Source organism: Ictidomys tridecemlineatus, chromosome 12, assembly GCF_052094955.1.
Source record: "Ictidomys tridecemlineatus isolate mIctTri1 chromosome 12, mIctTri1.hap1, whole genome shotgun sequence".
In the NCBI taxonomy this organism is placed as follows: Eukaryota; Metazoa; Chordata; class Mammalia; order Rodentia; family Sciuridae; genus Ictidomys; species Ictidomys tridecemlineatus.
The window spans coordinates 61,165,826-61,184,994 of record NC_135488.1 but is presented as its reverse complement, the minus strand read 5'-3'; the positions used below and the strand labels follow the sequence as shown (position 1 = coordinate 61,184,994).

Below are 19,169 nucleotides of genomic sequence, written 5' to 3'. Positions count from 1 at the left end.
CCTGAGACCCAGAGAGCTGCCCCGCACAGACCAGGAGAAACTACTGGCTCACAAACCCAAGAAACCTGTGTGCACATTATCCTCTCGACATTTTGCCTATACAAATAGTCTACACCAATGAACCAATGAATGGAATAGAAGCCCCCATATCCACAACTCGCCATAAAACATGCTGGACTCAGATGTGCACTAAGCAATGATATTGCATCATTTGTTACACCAAAATGCCAGGATTTCCTTCTGCTACAGGATTGTGAATCAGATCCTGACTGATATACAAAACAATAGCTCACAGGCCTCCTTCCTGAGCAGATGGGAAACAGTATTTAAATTGAATTGTAGAAATGTCCAGTAGTCTAGAGATTTTGTCAACAAAGTACTCTCCTGTCTTCTGGAAGCCCAAGAGCAGGTAGAGGGTCAGAGCAGCCTCCTGTACAGTGGTAGTATCAAGGACAACCTCACTGTAGCCCTGAGCCCTCGCAAACTGGAGGACAGTCATGACCAGGGCTTTCCCTAGTCCTTCACCTCGGTGCTCCAAGGCCACAGAGAGGTGAAACAGCTGCAGTTGCTTCCTCCCTGGGGGGGCGTCCTTCACTGGCAGAGCACCCACTATTCCTGCCACGTGCCCCCCAGACTCAGCCACCCAGAAGCAGGAGCCATGGGCACTCAGGTAGGATTTGGTGATGTCAGCAAGGTCTGTCTGCAAATACATGACCACATACTGCCTCCAAGGGTGTCTGGCCAGCAACCAGAGGAAAACAAGGAGTGTGACATTAGATCCAAGAGCCAGGAGCCAAGAGCCAGAGACCAGGAGTAGGGTGATGGGCACCCCAAGTAAGACCAGGATTGTTTGTGGCAACTTCAGTATGTGGCGGAAAGTGGCGGGGATGTGCTCGACCATTCCTTGGGAGAACAAGTCCTGGACCCTTTTGTGGTCAGTCTCCTGGTATTTGCGGATGTGATGAGGCGCCATGGAGAGACTTTTGTGTCTGCAGTTTTCGCAGGTGAGAGCTAAACCTTCAAGCACACCTTCTCTGCAGCCCTGAAGGAAAGAGACGAAGCCAAGTGAGTGTCCCCAGCCTCCACAAAACATAGGAGGGAGCTCAAGTCTTTCCTGTGGCCATAAGAGAAGCAAGCCACCACCAGTGGGAGGAGGTTGAGGATCAAAAACACCTGACTGGAACCCTGTTTCCTTCCATTTCTAGCTATACATCTTGGGTATGTCTTTAATTGCTCTTAGTCTGTGTCTTCACCTACATTTTAGGGTTTAATAACATTGCCCCTCTAGGGTTGTTTTGAAAGTTAACCGCCTGGTGAATATAATGTACTGATATATATATACAGTTCCTTCTTCTTCAGCCTATTTCCCTTTTAGGGCTCTTTAAACTGATTGGTAAATGCAGATGACACCCTTTAACAATCATTATTATGTTCCCAGGCCTTTGGGCCCTCTCAAAGTTCCAAATCTTGCAGGATTCCTGTTTCCAAAGCAGAAGTTTCAGTGAAGCCTCCTTTCCCCAATGCTAAGGATTCGGCTGCTAAGAAAACAAAGGGCCAAGTGAGGCCTTCAGAACCTTAAAAGTTGTAAGACTCCATTTCCACACAGAGACCCCCAACTTTATACCTGAGTCCACTCACCTGCTTCCCCAGAGCTGAGAGTGTTCAGGGCAGCCTCAGCCCTCAGCTTCCAATGGACGTCCAGGAGAGACTGGGGCCTGCCCAGCTGTGGGTATCACATCTGGGTGGCCACCTCATTTGCTGAGTCATGAAAGTTGCACAATGAGAAATCCCAAGGGCAAAGTACTGAGGTATAGCAAGCAGGGGGCCCAAGTTCATTCACCTTCCTGAACACTGAAAAACAAACCTGTGGGGGTCAGCAGGATCTCAACCAGCACAGGCTCCTCACCTTAGGAGGCCTGGCACCCCTCTCCTGTTCCCTTCAGGCTACAGCATCTCCCACCCAGCACATCTGGCCCTCTCTGAGGTCCACCCAGGTCCTATTCCACACCTGCTAGGAGTCTGGGGACTGTGCCATTCAGCCTGGGCTCTCTCATCACAGGCCATAGCTGAGGTCTCTGGCTCAGCAACAAGGTACTCTAGAGCTGGGCTTCTCCCTCCTCAGCTTTACTGGGCCAGGTAAACTCCATCCTCCCTGGCCCCTCCTCCCTTCCCTTCATTCACTCTGCAAAGCTTTTGGTGCAGCTTCTGCTCTGTACCTGTCCCTTCCCAGTAGTCAACAGTGCTTCACATCCAGGTGACAGGCTCCCAACCAGGGGGTTTCTGGGTGCTCTGGTGGTTGCTTGGGGTTGAAGCCAGCAGACTTCCTGCATATTTTATCTGTGATGTGCCAAACTAAGACAGATAGGTGCAAGTCAGAAAAACAAGATCCACTCCATGGAGCATTATGACCTCTCTCGAAGAGATGTTTCCTCCTAAATGATATGGCGCTCCACTGCACGGAAGTTCAATCTCTGCTGTGTGTCTTTACCTCGCAGACCAGTCAAGTCCCTGTCTTTCTCTGTCCTCTCATGGATTCCTCAGCAGCGGTAAGCTAGAATCAAGCATTGGCGAGTAGCATTTCATGCATTTCGTTATCAATATGTATATATTTCAGTTATTGATAGACGTTTATTTTCTTTAATTATATGCAGTGCTGAGAATCAAACCCAAGGCCTCACACATGCTAGACAGTGTGCCACCCACTGATCCAAAGGCCCAGCCTATTTCACTCATTTTAAAAAATATATTTTTAGTTATAGATGGACACAATACCTTTATTTATTTTCATGTGGTGCTAAGGATCGAACCTGGTTCCTCACAATTGCCATGTGAACATTCTACCACTGAGCCACGGCCCAAGCCCCTGTTTCACTCATTTTTATTTTGGGTCTAGGACTAATGGATATTCAGGATGAGCAGGGATGTGGCTGAGGAGGGGTCTTAGATCCCAGGAGTTCCCCAGGAGCATTAGATGTCTGGGAGATGGCTAGATGCCCTCAGAGGGGTGAAAATGGCTAGGAGGAGGAGGCAGATTCTTGGACTGCTGGGAGACAGGATTTCATCCCAGGCACACACTTGGTCAGAGACCCAAAGAGATGTTGGCCTCCCCAGGGAGAAAAAGGAGCATCTCAAGCTGAATTGACAGAGGCTTGTCAACACTAACACAAAACAAAGGCACAGCTTTAGGACAAAGAAGACATGATTGCCCAGGGAGGGAGTGGCTGAGGGCAGCATGGGCTTAGCCATGCAGGGTCCACAGCCTTGTTATGTGCATGGATAGTACTGCAGGAGGAAGGGAGCCCAGAGATTGGATTGTAGCTTTGATCGAGGTGTGTGTGTGTGTGTGTTCAGAGAGAGAGAGAGAGAGAGAAAGAGAGAGAGAGAGAGAGAGAGAGAGAGAGAGAGAAAGAGAGAGAGAGAAAGAGAGAGAGAGAGAGAAAGAGAGAGAGAGAGAGAAAGAGAGAGAGAGAGAGAGAGAGAGAGAGAGAGAGAGACAGAGAGAGAGAGATTGTGTGTCATTCTCTGTGGTTGTATGTGGAGAACATATCAGGAGAGACAGAAATAATAGCAGATACCCCCAGAATCAAATGCATCCTCTGACCTAGAGAAGGTTTCCAGATACAGGTGTGCAGGTGGCTCACAAGAGCACCTGGCCAAGGAGGGCTCACAAGAACTAAACCAAGCCTATAGGCATTGCCAAGTCCAGGGCCCTGGCTCAGAACTGGGTCTGGCCAAGGAGAGGCATTCATTTCTCACTGCTCAAAGGCACTGTTTTCCCTGCTTCCCATTATCTGCATGGCTTGAAGAGGGAACCGTGATTGGTGTATATTAAGGAGCCTTCTGGGCCCACAGAGGCCCAGGAAATGTACTGGTGGCTTGAGTTCCATGATGTGAACAAGACAGTGAGACCTGGACCCTAGAGGGCAGATATGGAGGAAAATAGATTGACTCAAATAGGAATGAACAGGGAGAAGGGGTGAAATATGATGGGCAGGATTGTGGTGAAAAGATCTAGGAGGATGCTAGGGAGAGGCCAGATATGGAAAGATCAGAAAATCCCTGTAGGTGCTGCCTGCAGTGTCCTCATGGAGATGCAGGTTGTGGGGGACCAGCAGCTGTAGTTCAGGGCCCCTACTGGAGGCTGCTCAGATTTCAGATGTCTGACACAGGGTCAGAACTCAAGATGAACATTCATCTTTGATTCTGAGAAATGTATGGCTGTTGACCACACGCTTCTCAGTACAGTTACAGACAAAAACCTGATCCATGAACACTTGAATGTCAGCAAAACGTGAACTGGGATTCTGAACAGGGGAAGAGAGGGTAATGGTCCTATTGAGAGTCAGTAAATATCAACCAGCCCGAAAACCAAGTCAAGGTGAGGAGGCTTAGGCACTGTCCCTGTCCTCTATCTATCTACCCATATCCATGGTGGTTTCTGGATCTTCAATAAAACTATGTGGCCTCAGTGTCTCAGGTGACCTGCAGATGCATCTGCCAACGTGTTTTCAGCTTCTATCACTGAAAGAGAACACCTGAGATATTAATTTACATAGAGAAAAGGCATATGTGGGTTCAGTTCCAGAGGTTGCATTCCATGCTTGGTTGGACTCATTACTTTTAGGTCTCTGTTAGAGGAGCAGGAGGGCAATGGCAGGGAGGTTATGGTGGAGAACACTGCTCCCAGATGGAGAGAAAGAAGGAGATTAAGAAGAAAGAGGCTGGTGTTCCACATCAACCACTGAGGGTACCATCCCAGACCCTGAGGGTCTCCACTAGGCCTCACCTCTAAAGGGTCCCAACTCCTCACAGTATCACCACCACAAAAGTCAACGGTATGGGTCTCTGATAGAATGGGAGGACCCCACGAGCCCAAGGAACTGGCACGTCAATGCAGATGCAGGGACACTGTGAGCCCAGGGCCTGAGGGGTTACTTCACTGTGACCACTACCTAGAAACACAGGCACAAAACTGGGTGCCCTGCAAGAAGCAGGAGTTGAAGGTCCACCTGGAACTTTGTGCATATGCAACCTGTGAAGAAGAGAAATCCCAATATTCTGATCTGAGCCCACTCTGCACTATCTCTGGTTCTACTGGGTATGGGATAGGGAGGAGGGAGAAGTGGAGAGTGGTGATGAGGGCTGATGGGGAAGGAATGAGAAAGAACTCAAAGAGCAGGTCAAAAGTTGGAGATCTGTGGACTCTCCATGAATAACTCATTGATTTCTGAAGAAAAGTGACATGATTTGTGTCATGTAGTTTCATTGGTTTTCAGAAGCAAATATATATTCTGAGTTAATGAGCTATATTGGACCTTGTTATCCATACAGTTACCCTGACTTCATGGAGGCCACAGCTCAGTGACAGACCTGGACAAGGTGTCCTATGTCACCTCTTTCCTCTTTCCCCCACGTTGACACACATTCGATCCATAAGTACCGACTTCACTTTCTCAGGTACTTTCTTTCTTCACAGGCACCGACCCTTTTCAGGGCTTGAAATATTCCAACAGCATCCACAATAAGATGCAGGGGTCATTACCTGGGAGAGTGGTTTGGTTGTGGGGATAGTATCTGGAGAGCATGAAATTCACCCTTGTGACTCACTTTAAATACACAAGTCAGTGACATAAAGGATCTTCACAGTGCTGTACATCGAGAAAAGATTTTAGGGTCTGTCCTTTCGTCTCTTAGGTCCAGCCCTGAGCCTCAGTGCCCCAGAGTGGGAGGCTGCAGTCACAATCCAAGGGCAACCCCAGGTCTCAGTCCTACAGTACAAATCCTCCCAGGACCCAAGACCTGCCACAAAGTCATGGCTGGGAAGATGCTGGCTAACCAGGCTGCCCTGCCTCTGGGGATGAGACAAGTGTCCTTTCTGGCCTGGGTTGCTGGTGACATGGAGAAGAAGACAGGTGCTGGGGGCAGGGGCAGGGCGATCATTGCAAGAGAGAGGATTCCTACACTGAGCAGAGGAGGGGCAGAAGGCCTCCACTTGAGCCTGGGGGCAGCCTCAATGTCCTGCCTTCCTGAAGGCTAAATTTCAGGATGATGTTTTCAGGAAGCTGTGTCCAGCCTCTTTCTGACAAGGTTTTTCTTTCCTGGTAAAGGTGCTGCTTCGGATGAGACAAACTTAGGGGTGCATATTCAAAACCTCAATTGATACAAAAAGGTTGAGACCTTTGAAACTGTGTCATTTCTGAAATGTCTTCATTTGAAGAGTCAGTGCTTCTAATTCATTGTTGATTACTAAATGATGGGAGGGGTCTCAGAGCCCCTTTGGTCCTAGACAACTTGTCTCTCCAGTTTGGACTCCAAAGGCAATAATGATTAAGGGTTTCTGTGTAGGTGAAATGGGCGAAGGCCAAGGCTGAATCCCAAAACTGCACAGGCTGTGGCTTAGGTGTCCCCACAATGCTGAGAAGTAGAAACTAAGGTGAGAAAGACCCCCCAACACTGCCTAAGTGACAGAAGTTTATGGATCAGTATCGCGTGGAATCTCTGGTCAGTAGCTCTGCCTCTTGGTGAGGGAGATCAAGTATGTGGCTGCAGGCCCCCAGGAACAAGCCACAGACACAGTTCAAGCAGCTGGTAAAGGGTAACAGTCCTGGGAACATCAGCACTGACTCATGTCCCAACTCTCCCTTCTATGGGAGGGATCTGTCCTGAAGTTCAAATCTGGAGTTTGTGAAAACCTGGGGATAGAGTCTGGAACTGAGTCCTCATCCAGGTTAATTTGGGTCACTCACCTGTCCATGTCCTCCTCCAGGACCCAAAGGAGGGCTCCAGCCCCAACATCCCCAAGTGAGCCTCGCCCATGGGTATGGGCCCTGGCAGCACCAGGAGGATGCACTGTACCCAGATCTCCCCATGGAACATCCCCCTCCATCCACAGCCACCTTCCCACCCCTCTGCAGGGACAGGGCACTACAGTGAGTGCATTGCTGCCCAATTCTTCCCATAGAGCCACATCGTGCCCTCACCTCTGGACTCTGTAGCTCCTGCACTTCTGAGCCTGCTCCATTTCTCCCCAGAGTCTGGGATGTGTCCACAAGAGACACCTGTGAGGGCAGGGAGAAGTCTTTGTTCCTCTCTCATTTTGCATTGGCTGCTCTTCAGTGACATTGAACCCTGCCTGAGCTGGCCTGCTGGGACAAGATTACATACAGTGTCACTGGTATTGCAGTCTATCTAGGAAATTTCCATAGGTATCCTGAAACCCAGAGAGCTGCCCAGCACAGACCAGGAAAAACTACTCGCTCACAAACCCAAGCAACCTGTGTGCACATTATCCTCTTGACCTTTTACCTACAAATGGTTCTACACCAATGAACCAATGAATGGAATAGAAGCCCCCATATCCACACCTCAAGAGCAAACATGCTGGACTCAGATGTGCACCAGCAAGGAGATTTCATCATTTGTTCTACCAAAATGCCAGGTTTTGCTTGTACTACAGGATTGTCAATCAGATCCTGATTGATACATGAGACAATAGGTCACGGGCCTCCTTCCTGAGCAGATGGGAGGCAGTATTTTAATTGAATTGTAGAATTGCCCAAGAGTCTAAAGACCTTGCTAAAGAAGTACTCTCCTGTCTTCTGGAAGCCCATGCGCAGGTAGAGGGTCAGAGCATCCTGCTGTACCATGCTAGTTTCAAGGACAACCTCACTGTAGCCCTGAGCCCTCGCAAACTGGAGGACAGTCATGACCAGGGCTTTCCCTAGTCCTTCACCTCGGTGCTCCAAGGCCACAGAGAGGTGAAACAGCTGCAGTTGCTTCCTCCCTGGGGGGGCATCCTCCACTGGCAAAGCACCCACTATTCCTGCCACGTGCCCCCCAGACTCAGCCACCCAAAAGCAGGAACCACGGTCCCTCAGGTAGGATTTGTTGATGTCAGCAAGGTCTGTCTGCAAACACATGACCACGTACTGCCTCCAAGGATGTCTGGCCAACATCCAGAGGAAAACAAGGAGGATGACATTGGATCCAAGAGCCAGGAGCCAAGAGCCATAGACCAGGAGTAGGGCGACGGGCACCACAAGTAAGACCAGGAATGTTTGTGGCATCTTCAGCCCAAGGCAGAATGTGGCGGGGATATGCTCGACCATTCCTTGGGAGAACAAGTCCAGGACCCTCTTGCGGTCAGTCTCCTGGTATTTGCGGATGTGATGAGGTGCCATTGGGAGACTATGTATCTGCAGTTTTTACAGTGACAGGTAAACTTTCATACACGCCTTCCCTACAGCTCTGGAAGAGAGGAAAATATCACGTGAGTGTCCCTGGCTTCTCCAGATCGTAGGATACAGCTCAAGTGTGTATCAATTTTTGTAATTACATTTAGTTATTCTAATTAGGTATATATGACATCACAAGGCATTTTGATTCATTCTACACAAATGTAGCACAATTTTTTATTCTTCTGGTTGTACATGATGTAGCTTCGCACCATATGTGCAGTCATACATATCCCTGGGGTCATGATGTCCTTCACATTCCACCTTCTTTCTTGCCCCCATACGACCTTTCCATCCTCATCCTTTTTTGCCCTATCAGATTCCCTCCATTCTTCCCATCACCCCCATTATGGAGCAACATTCACTTATCATGAAGAACATTCAGGCATTGGTGTTGAGGGATTGGCTTAGTTTGCTTAGTATAATATTCTCCAACTCCATCTATTTACATGCAAAGGCCATAATTTCATTCTCTTTTAATGCTGCGTAGTATTCCATCATGTATATCCACCACAGTTTCTTTATCCATTGATCTATTGAAGAGCATATAGGTTGGATCCACAGTTTAACTAATGTGAATTGAGCTGCTATAAACATTGATGTGGCTGAGTCTGTATAGTAGGCTGATTTTAAGTCCTTTGGTATCAGTCCAGGACTGGGATACTTGGGTCAAATGGTAGTTCAATTCCAGGTTTTCTAAGGAATTTCCATACTGCTTTTAAGTATGGAAATTCCTTAGAAAACCTGGAATTGAACTACCAAATTGGTTCCACCAATTTGCAGTCCCTTCAGGAATGTATGACTGTCTCTTTTTCCCGACATCCTCACCAACTCAATTTTTTGTTTTTGTGTCTTTACTGTGGCCAAAAAGCAGCAGGCCATCAGAACTGGGAACAGGTGTAGGATCAGACACACTTGACTAGAACCCTAATTTCCCCCATTTCTAACTGTGTGTCTTGGGTATATCACATAACTGCTCTTAGTCTGTGTCTTCACCTACATCTTAGGGTTTAATAACATTGTCCACTAGGGTTGTTTTGAATGTTAACAGCCTGGTGAATATAATGTACTGATATATACAGTTCCTTCCTCTTCAGCCTATTTCCCTTTTAGGGCTCTTTAAACTGATTGGTAAATGCAGATAACACCCTTTAACAATCATTATTATGTTCCCAGGCCTTTGGGACCTACCAAAGTTCTAAATCTTACAGGATTCCTGTTTCCAAAGCAGAAGTTTCAGTGAAGCCTCCTTTTCCAATGCTAAGGATTAGGCTGCTAAGAAGACAAAGGGCCAAGTGAAGCCTTCAGACCCTTAAAAAGTTGTGAGACTCCATTGCCACACTGAGACCCCCAACCTTACACCCCAGTCCACTCACCTGCTTCTCCAGAGCCAAGAGTGTCCAGAGCAGCCTCAGACCTCAGCCTCCAACGGACATCCAGGAGAGACTGAGACCTGCCCACCTGTGGGTAGCACATATGGATTGTTACTTATTTGCAGAGTCATGAAAGTTGCACAATCAGAAATCCCCAAGGTCAAAGTACTGAGGTGTAACAGGGAGCCCAAGTCCTTTCACCTTCTTGAAGACTGGGAAACAAACCTGTGGGGTCAGCAGGATCTCTACCAGCACAGGCTCCTCCTCTTAGGAACCTGGCACCCCTCTCCTGTTCCCTTCAGGCTACAGCATCTCCCACCCAGCACATCTGGACCTCTCTGAGGTCCACCCAGGTCCTATTCCACACCTGCTAGGAGTCTAGGGACTATGCCATTCAGCCTGGGCTCTCTCATCTCAGGCAATAGCTCAGGTCTCTGGATCACTCAGCAATAAGGTACTTTAGAGCTGGGCTTCTCCCTCCTCAGCTTTACTGGGCCAGGTAAACTCCATCCTCCTTGGCCCCTCCTCCCTTCCCTTCATTCACTCAGCAAAGCTTTTGCTGCAGCTTCTGCTCTGTAGCTGTGCCTTTCCAGTAGTCAACAGTGCTTCACATCCAGGTGACAGGCTCCCAGCTAGGGGGATGCTTTGTGCTCTGGTGGTTGCTTGGGGTTGGAGCCAGCAGACTTCCTGCATATTTCAGCTGTGATGTGCCAAACTAAGACTGATAGGTGCAAGTTAGAAAAAAAATCATTCTCCATGGACTATTATGAACTCTTTGGAAGAGATTTTCCTTCTAAAAGATGTGGAGCTCCACTGCCCAGGAGCTCAATCTCTGTCGTGTGACTTTACCTGGCAGACCAGCCATGTCCCTGGCTTTCTTCCTCTCTCATTGATTCCTCAGCAGTGATATGCTAGAAGCGAGCATTGGCTAGTAGCATTTCACTCATTTTATTCAATATATATATATCTGAGAATCAAACCCAGTGCCTCACACATGCTAAGCCCGAGTGCCACCACTGATCCACAGGCCCAGCACCTATTTCACTCATTTTTACTTTGGGTCAAGGACTAATGGATATTCAGGATGAGCAGAGATGTGGCTGAGGAGGTGTCTTAGATCCCAGGAGTTCCCCAGGAGCAGTAGTTTTCTGGGAGATGGCTAGATGCCCTCACAGAGGTCACTGGGCTAGGAGGAGGAGGCAGACTCATGGACTGCTGGGAGACAGGATTTCGTCTCAGGAGCACACTTGGTCAGAGACCCAAAGAGATGTTGGCGTCCCTAGAGATAAAAAGCAGCATCTCAAGCTGAATTGACAGAGGCTTGTCAACACTAACACAAAGGCACAGCTTTAGGACAAAGAAGACATGATTGCCCAGGGAGGGAGTGGCTGAGGGCAGCATGGGCTTAGCCATGCAGGGTCCACAGCCTTGTTATGTGCATGGATAGTACTGCAGGAGGAAGGGAGACCAGAGACTGGATTGTAGCTTGGGAATGAGATGTGTGTGCATGTGTGTGTGTGTGTGTGTGTGTGTGTGTGTGTGTGTGTGTGAGAGAGAGAGAGAGAGAGAGAGAGAGAGAGAGAGAGAGAGAGAGAGATTGATTGTGTGTCATTCTCTGTGGTTGTATGTGGAGAACATATCAGGAGAGACAGAAATAATAGCAGATACCCCCAGAATCAAATGCATCCTCTGACCTAGAGAAGGTTTCCAGATAGAGGTGTGCAGGTGGCTCACAAGAGCACAGGGCCAAGGAGGGCTCACGAGAACTAAACCAAGCCTACAGGCATTGTCAAGTCCAGGGCCCTGGCTCAGAACTGGGTCTGGCCAAGGAGAGGCATTCATTTCTCACTGCTCAAAGGCACTGTTTTCCCTGCTTCCCATTATCTGCATGGCTTGAAGAGGGAACCTTGATTGGTGTATATTAAGGAGCCTTCTGGGCCCACAGAGGCCCAGGAAATGTACTGGTGGCTTGAGTTCCATGATGTGAACAAGACAGTGAGACCTGGACCCTAGAGGGCAGATATGGAGGAAAATAGATTGACTCAAATAGGAGTGAACAGGGAGAAGGGGTGAAATATGATGGGCAGGATTGTGGTGAAAAGATCTAGGAGGATGCTAGGGAGAGGCCAGATATGGAAAGATCAGAAAATCCCTGTAGGTGCTGCCTGCAGTGTCCTCATGGAGATGCAGGTTGTGGGGGACCAGCAACTGTAGTTCAGGGCCCCTACTGGAGATTGCTGAGATTGCAGATGTCTGACACAAGTTCAGAACTCAAGATGAACACTCACCTTTGATTCTGAGAAATGTATGGCTGTTGACCACAGGCTTCTCAGTACAGTTACAGACAAAAACCTGATCCATCAACACTTGAATGTCAGCAAAACGTGAACTGGTATCTGAAGAGGGGAAGAGAGGGGAATGGTCCTATTGAGAGTCAGTAAATATCAACCAGCCAGAAAAGAAAGTCAAGGTGAGGAGGCTTAGGCACTGTCCCTGTCCTCTATCTACCCATATCCATGGTGGTTTCTGTGTCTTCAATAATATTATGTGGCTTCAGTGTCTCAGGTGACCTGAAGTTGCATCTGCCAACGTGCTTTCAGCTTCCATCACTGAAACAGAACACCTGAGACATTAATTTACATAGAGAATAGGCATATGTGGGTTCAGTTTCAGAGGTTCCATTCCATGCTTGGTTGGACTCATTGCTTTTAGGTCTCTGTTAGAGGAGCAGGAGGGCAATGGCAGGGAGGTGATGGTGGAGAACACTGCTTCCAGATGGTTAGAAAGAAGGAGATTAAGAAGAAAGAGGCTGGCGTTCCACATCAACCACTGAGGGTACCATCCCAGACCCTGAGGTCTCCTCTAGGCCTCCCTATTAAGGGTCCCTCCTCCTCACAGTAGCATTACCACAAAAGTCAATGATATGGGTCTCTGATGGAATGGGAGGACCCCATGAATCCAAGGAACCGGCACATCAATGCAGATGTAGGGACACTGTGAGCCCAAGCCTGAGGGGTCACTTCACCGTGACCACTACCTAGAAACACAGGCACCAAACTGCGTGCCCTGCAAGAAGCAGGAGTTGAAGGTCCACCTGGAACACTGTGCATATGCAACCTGTGAAGAAGAGAAATCCCAATATTCTGATCTGAGCCCACTCTGCACTATCTCTGTTCATGCTGGGTATGGGATAGCCAGGAGGGAGAGGTGGAGAGTAGCAATGAGGACTGATGGGGAAGGAATGAGGAAGAACTCAAAGAGCAGGTCAAAAGTTGGAGACCTGTGAACTCTCCATGAATTGCTCATTGATTTCTGAAAAAAGTGACATGATTTCTGTCATATAGTTTCATTGGTTTTCAGAAACAAACATATATATACTAAGTTAATATGCCAAATTGGCCCTTAATTCCATACAGTTACCCCGACTTCATGGAGGCCACAGCTCAGTGACAGACCAGGACATGGTGGCCTCTGTCACCTCTTTCCTCTTTCCCCCACTGTTGAGAGCCACAGCCAAAGGGGCCCCAGCAAACTTCCGGCTGCCGGCTGATGATTGGCTCACAGCAGCCCCAGCAACATCTAGCTGATTGGCTCCTCCACGGAGCTGCTCATTGGGGGACATCTTTGGCTCCTCCCACACAACCCAGCCAATTGGCCTCAAGAGCCGGAGGACTGTGGGAGGTGGAGAGGCTGGTTTGGGGGTGAGGGCCTTGTGGAAGCCGGTGGTGGCAGTTGGGCTCTGAGGGTTTTTTCCTGAGGAGCTGTTTTGTTTGGCGTTTGTAGTTCTAAAAATAAAGTTAGTTTCTTTTGACAAGTGGCTCCTGAATTGTGCCCAGACAGACTGCGGCACCCCTCGTTGCCACACATTCGGTCCATAAGCACGGACTTCACTTTCTCAGGTACTTTCTCTTTCTTCACAGACACCCATTTTTTTCAGGCTTGAACTATTCCAACAGCATCCACAATAAGATGTAGGGGTCATTATCTGGGAGAGTGGTTTGGTTGTGGGGATACTATCTGGAGAGCATGAAATTCACCCTTGTGACTCTCTTTAATTACACAGGTCAGTGACATAAAGGATCTTCACGATGCTGTACATCGAGAAAAGATTTTAGGGTCTGTCCTTTCGTCTCTTAGGTCCAGCCCTGAGCCTCAGTGCCCCAGAGTGGGAGGCTGCAGTCACAATCCAAGGGCAACTCCAGGTCTCAGTCCTACAGTACAAATCCTCCCAGGACCCAAGACCTGCCACAAAGTCATGGCTGGGAAGATGCTGGCTAACCAGGCTGCCCTGCCTCTGGGGATGAGACAAGTCCTTTCTGGCCTGGGTTGCTGGTGACATGGAGAAGAAGACAGGTGCTGGGGGCAGGGGCAGGGTGATCATTGCAAGGGAGAGGATTCCTACTCAGGCAGAGGAGGGGCAGAAGGCCTCCACCTGAGCCTAGGGGCAGCCTCAATTTCCTGCTCTCCTGAAGGCTGAAGTTCACGATGATGTTTTCAGGAAGCTGTGTCCAGCCTCCTTCTGACCAGGTTTTTCTTTCCTGGTAAAGGTGCTGTTTTGGCTGAGACAAACTTAGGGGTGCATATTCAAATCCTCAAGTGATACCAAAAGTTTGAGACCATTGAAGCTGTCATTTCTGAAATGTCTTCATTTGAAGAGTCAGTGCTTCTAGTTCATTGTTGATTACTAAATGATGGGAGGGGTCTCAGAGCCCCTTTGGTCCTAGACAACTTCTCTCTCCAGTTTGGACAAAGGCAATAATGGTTAAGGGTTTCTGTGTAGGTGAAATGGGCGAAGGCCAAGGCTGAATCCCAAAACTGCACAGGCTGTGGCCCAGGTGTCCCCACAATGCTGAGAAGTAGAAACTAAGGTGAGAAAGACCCCCCAACACTGCCTAAGGGGCAGAAGTTTATGGATCAGTATCATGTGAACTCTCTGGTCAGGAGCTCTGCCTCTTGGTGAGAAAGACCAAGTATGTGGCTGCAGGCCCCCAAGAACATGACAGAGACACAGTTCAAGCAGCTGATAAAGGGTGACAGTCCTGGGAACATCAGCACTGACTCATGTCCCAACTCTCCCTTCTATGGGAGGGATCTGTCCTGAAGTTCAAATCTGGAGTTTGTGAAAATCTGGGGATAGAGTCTGGAACTGAGTCCTAATCCAGGTTAATTTGGGACACTCACCTGTCCATGTCCTCCTCCAGGACCCAAAGGAGGGCTCCACCCCCAAAATTCCCAAGTGAGCCTCGCCCATGGGTATGGGCCCTGGCAGCACCAGGAGGGTGCACTGTATCCAGATCTCCCCTTGGAACATCCCCCTCCATCCACAGCCACCTTCCCACCCCTCTGCAAGGACAGGGCACTACAGTGAGTGTATTGCTCTCCAATTCTTCTCATAGAGCCACATCGTGCCCCTCAACTCTGGACTCTGTAGCTCCTCCACTTCTGAGCCAGCTCCATTTCTCCCTGGAGTCTGAGATGTGTCCACAAGTGACACCTGTGAGGGCATGGAGAAGTCTTTGTTCCTCTCTCATTTTGCATTGGCTGCTCTTCAGTCACTTTGAACCCTGCCTGAGCTAGGCTGCTGGGACATGATGATGTATAGTGTCACTGGTACTGCAGTCTATCCAGGACATTTCCATAGGTATACTGAGACCCAGAGAGCTGCCCAGCAAAGACCAGGAGAAATAGTGGCTCACAAACCCAAGCAACCTCTGTGCACATTATCCTCTTGACATTTTACCTACAAATGGTTCTACACCAATGAACCAATGAATGGAATAGAAGCCCCCAATCCACAACTCACCAGCAAACATGCTGGACTCAGATATGCACCAGCAATGAGATTTCATCATTTGTTCTACCAAAATGCCAGGGTTTGCTTGTGCTACAAGATTGTCAATCAGATCCTGACTGATACACAAGACAATAGCTCACAGGCTTCCCTCCTGAGCAGATGGGAGGCAGTATTTTAATTGAATCATATAAATGCCCAGTAGTCTAAAGACCTTGTCAAAGAAGTACTCTCCTGTCTTCTGGAAGCCCATGCGCAGGTAGAGGGTCAGAGCAGCCTCCTGTACAGTGGTAGTATCAAGGACAACCTCACTATAGCCCTGAGCCCTCGCAAACTGGAGGACAGTCATGACCAGGGCTTTCCCTAGTCCTTCACCTCGGTGCTCCAAGGCCACAGAGAGGTGAAACAGCTGCAGTTGCTTCCTCCCTGGGGGGGCGTCCTTCACTTGCAGAGCACCCACTATGCCTGCCACGTGCCCCCCAGACTCAGCCACCCAAAAGCAGGAACCATGGTCCCTCAGGTAGGATTTGTTGATGTCAGCAAGGTCTGTCTGCAAACACATGACCACATACTTTCTCCAAGGGTGTCTGGCCAGCAGCCAAAGAAAAACAAGGAGGGTGACATTAGATCCAAGAGCCAGGAGCCAAGAGCCAGAGACCAGGAGTAGGGCGACGGGCACCCCAAGTAAGACCAGGAATGTTTGTGGCATCTTCAACCCAAGGCGGATTGTGGCGGGGACATGCTCGAACATCCCTTGGGAGAACAAGTCCAGGACCCTCTTGCGGTCAGTCTCCTGGTATTTGCGGATGTGATGAGGTGCCATTGGGAGACTATGTGTCCGCAGTTTTCCCAAGTGACAGGTAAACCTTCATACAAGCCTTCCCTACAGTTCTGGAAGAGAGCAAAATATCATGTGAGTGTCCCTGATATCCCCAGAACAAGGAGGCAGCTCAAGTGTGTATCAATTTTTATAATTAAATTTAGCAATTCCAATTAGGTATATATGACATCAGAAAGCATTTTGATTCATTGTACACAAATGTAGCACAATTTTTTTATTCTTCTGGTAGTACGTGATGTAGCTTCGCATCATATGTGCAGTCATACATGTCCCTAGGGTCATGATGTCCTTCACATTCCACTTTCTTTCTTGCCCCCATACCACCTTTCCATCCTCATCCCTTTTTGCCCTATCAGATTGCCTCCATTCTTCCCATTATGGAACAACATTCACTTATCATGAAGAACATTTAGGGTTTGGTGTTGAGGGATTGGCTTACTTTGCTTAGCATGATATTCTCCAACTCCATCTATTTACATGCAAAGGCCATAATTTCATTCTCTTTTAATGCTGCGTAGTATTCCATCATGTATATCCACCACAGTTTCTTTATCCATTGATCTATTGAAGGGCATATAGGTTGGATCCACAGTTTAGCTAATGTGAATAGAGCTGCTATAAACATTGATGTGGCTGAGTCTGTATAGTAGGCTGATTTTAAGTCCTTTGGGTATAAGTCCAGGACTGGGATACTTGGGTCAAATGGTAGTTCAATTCCAGGTTTTCTAAGAAATCTCCATACTGCTTTTAAGTATGGAAATTCCTTAGAAAACCTGGAATTGAACTACCAAATTGGTTCCACCAATTTGCAGTCCCTCCAGGATTGTATGACTGTCTCTTTTCCTTGACATCCTCACCAGCTCAATTTTTTGTTTGTGTGTCTTTACTGTGGCCAAAAAAGCAACAGGCCATCAGAACTGGGAACAGGTGTAGGATCAGACACACTTGACTAGAACCCCAATTTCCCCCATTTCTAACTGTGTGTCTTGGGTATGTCACATAACTGCTCTTAGTCTGTGTCTTCACCTACATTTTAGGGTTTAATAACATTGCCATTCTAGGGTTGTTTTGAATGTTAACAGCCTGGTGAATATAATGTACTGATATATACAGTTCCTTCCTCTTCAGCCTATTTCCCTTTTAGGGCTCTTTAAACTGATTGGTAAATGCAGATGACACCCTTTAACAATCATGATTATGTTCCCAGGCCTTTGGGCCCTACCAAAGTTCTAAATCTTGCAGGATTTCTGTTTACAAAGCAGAAATTTCCGTGAAGCCTCCTTTTCCAATGCTAAGGATTAGGCTGCTAAGAAGACAAAGGGCCAAGTGAAACCTTCAGACCCTTAAAAAGTTGTGAGACTCCATTTCCACACTGAGACCCCCAACCTTACACCCCAGTTCACTCACCTGCTTCTCCAGAGCCAAGAGTGTCCAGGGCAGCCTCAGCCTCCAATGGACATCCAGGAGAGACTGTTTGAGACCTGCCCACCTGTGGGTAGCACATATGGATTGTTATATTAGCAGAGTCATGAAAGTTGCACAATGAGAAATCCCCAAGGGCAAAGTACTGAGGTGTAACATGGAGCCGAAGTCCATTCACTTTTCTGAAGACTGACTAACAAACCTGTGGAGTCAGCAGGATCTCTACCAGAACAGGCTCCTCACCTTAGGAGGCCTGGCACCCCTCTCCTGTTCCCTTCAGGCTACAGCATCTCAAACCCAGCACATCTGGACCTCTCTGAGGTCCACCCAGGTCCTATTCCACACCTGCTAGGAGTCTGGGGACTGTGCCATTCAGCCTGGGCTCTCTCATCACAGGCAATAGCTCAAGTCTCTGGATCACTCAGCAACAAGGTACTTTAGAGCTGGGCTTCTCCCTCCTCAGCTTTACTGGGCCAGGTAAACTCCATCCTCCCTGGCTCCTCCTCCCTTTCCTTCATTCACTCAGCAAAGCTTTTTCTGCAGCTTCTGCTCTGTACCTGTGCCTTTCCAGTAGTCAACAGTGCTTCACATCCAGGTGACAGGCTCCCAGCTAGGGGGATGCTGGGTGCTCTGGTGGTTGCTCGGGGTTGGAGCCAGCAGACTCCCTGCATATTTCAGCTGTGATGTGCCAAACTAAGACAGATAGGTGCAAGTCAGAAAAAACAAAATCCTTATCCATGGACCATTATGAACTCTTTGGAAGAGATTTTCCTTCTAAAAGATGTGGAGCTCCACTGCCCAGGAGCTCAATCTCTGTCATGTGACTTTACCTTGCAGACCAGCCATGTCCCTGGCTTTCTTCCTCTCTCACTGATTCCTCAGCAGTGATATGCTAGAAGCGAGCATTGGCTAGTACTATTTCACTCATTTTATTCAGTATATATATATATATATCTGAGAATCAAACCCAGTGCCTCACACATGCTAAGCCAGAGTGCCACCACTGAGCCACAGGCCCAGCCTCTATTTCACTCATTATTTTTTGGGTCCAGGACTAATGGATATTCAGGATGAGCAGGGATGTGGCTGAGGAGGGAGTCTTAGATTCCAGGAGTTCCCCAGGAGCGTTAGTTTTCTGGAAGATGGCTAGATGCCCTCATAGGCGTCACTGGGCCAGGAGGAGGAGGAAGACTCATGGACTGCTGGGAGACAGGATTTCATCCTAGGCACACACTTGGTCAGAGGCCTAAAGAGATGTTGGCCTACACAGAGAGAAAAAGCAGCATCTCAAGCTGAATTGACGGAGGCTTGTCAACACTAACACAAAGGCACAGCTTTAGGACAAAGAAGACATGATTGCCCAGGGAGGGAGTGGCTGAGGGCAGCATGGGCTTAGCCATGCAGGGTCCACAGCCTTGTTATGTGCATGGATAGTACTGCAGGAGGAAGGGAGACCAGAGATTGGATTGTAGCTTGGGAATGAGATGTGTGTGCAAGAGAGAGAGAGA

At 48.4% G+C, this 19,169-nt stretch overlaps 4 protein-coding genes and 1 long non-coding RNA gene across 6 annotated transcripts in view; 1 reads left to right on the top strand and 4 right to left on the bottom strand.

Annotated features, from left to right (window-relative positions):
• Positions 1-185: 185 nt before the first annotated feature.
• Positions 186-7,418, bottom strand: LOC101971475 (N-acetyltransferase 8F1). Its single transcript, XM_078029008.1, has 3 exons — positions 6,981-7,418; positions 1,639-2,352; positions 186-1,042 (listed from the first exon to the last, which is right to left on the bottom strand). The coding sequence occupies exon 3, from the start codon at positions 971-973 to the stop codon at positions 290-292; it is 684 nt and encodes a 227-aa protein (XP_077885134.1). The 5' UTR covers positions 974-1,042; positions 1,639-2,352; positions 6,981-7,418; the 3' UTR covers positions 186-289.
• Positions 7,419-7,495: 77 nt separating this feature from the next.
• LOC101971774 (N-acetyltransferase 8F1) lies at positions 7,496-9,701 on the bottom strand. The gene is made up of 2 exons (XM_021724366.3): positions 9,611-9,701; positions 7,496-8,247 (listed from the first exon to the last, which is right to left on the bottom strand). Exon 2 carries the CDS (start codon positions 8,178-8,180, stop codon positions 7,497-7,499), a length of 684 nt encoding a protein of 227 aa, XP_021580041.2. The 5' UTR covers positions 8,181-8,247; positions 9,611-9,701; the 3' UTR covers position 7,496.
• A 3,938-nt stretch (positions 9,702-13,639) lies between these two features.
• Positions 13,640-17,727, bottom strand: LOC144369338 (N-acetyltransferase 8F1-like). Its single transcript, XM_078029007.1, has 2 exons — positions 17,647-17,727; positions 13,640-16,289 (listed from the first exon to the last, which is right to left on the bottom strand). The coding sequence occupies exon 2, from the start codon at positions 16,219-16,221 to the stop codon at positions 15,538-15,540; it is 684 nt and encodes a 227-aa protein (XP_077885133.1). The 5' UTR covers positions 16,222-16,289; positions 17,647-17,727; the 3' UTR covers positions 13,640-15,537.
• The window catches only part of LOC144369337 (N-acetyltransferase 8F1-like), a 6,950-nt gene continuing 4,459 nt past the window's right edge, over positions 16,679-19,169 (bottom strand). Inside the window, exons 2-3 of the transcript XR_013428863.1 lie at positions 17,647-18,354; positions 16,679-16,800 (exon numbers count right to left, since the gene is read on the bottom strand). The gene's annotated coding sequence lies outside the window, so the exon portion shown is untranslated. The remainder of the gene's footprint in view (positions 16,801-17,646; positions 18,355-19,169) is intronic.
• The window catches only part of LOC144369340 (uncharacterized), a 26,534-nt gene continuing 25,184 nt past the window's right edge, over positions 17,820-19,169 (top strand). Inside the window, exon 1 of one of the 2 annotated variants that reach the window (XR_013428864.1) lies at positions 17,820-18,093. This is a non-coding gene — a long non-coding RNA (uncharacterized LOC144369340). The remainder of the gene's footprint in view (positions 18,094-19,169) is intronic. The other variant, XR_013428865.1, reaches the window with a different exon arrangement.

Coding starts and splice junctions, on each gene's coding strand:
- LOC144369338 (XM_078029007.1), bottom strand. CDS start 16,221: ATGGCACCTCATCACATCCGCAAATACCAGGAGACTGACCGCAAGAGG.
- LOC101971774 (XM_021724366.3), bottom strand. CDS start 8,180: ATGGCACCTCATCACATCCGCAAATACCAGGAGACTGACCGCAAGAGG.
- LOC101971475 (XM_078029008.1), bottom strand. CDS start 973: ATGGCGCCTCATCACATCCGCAAATACCAGGAGACTGACCACAAAAGG.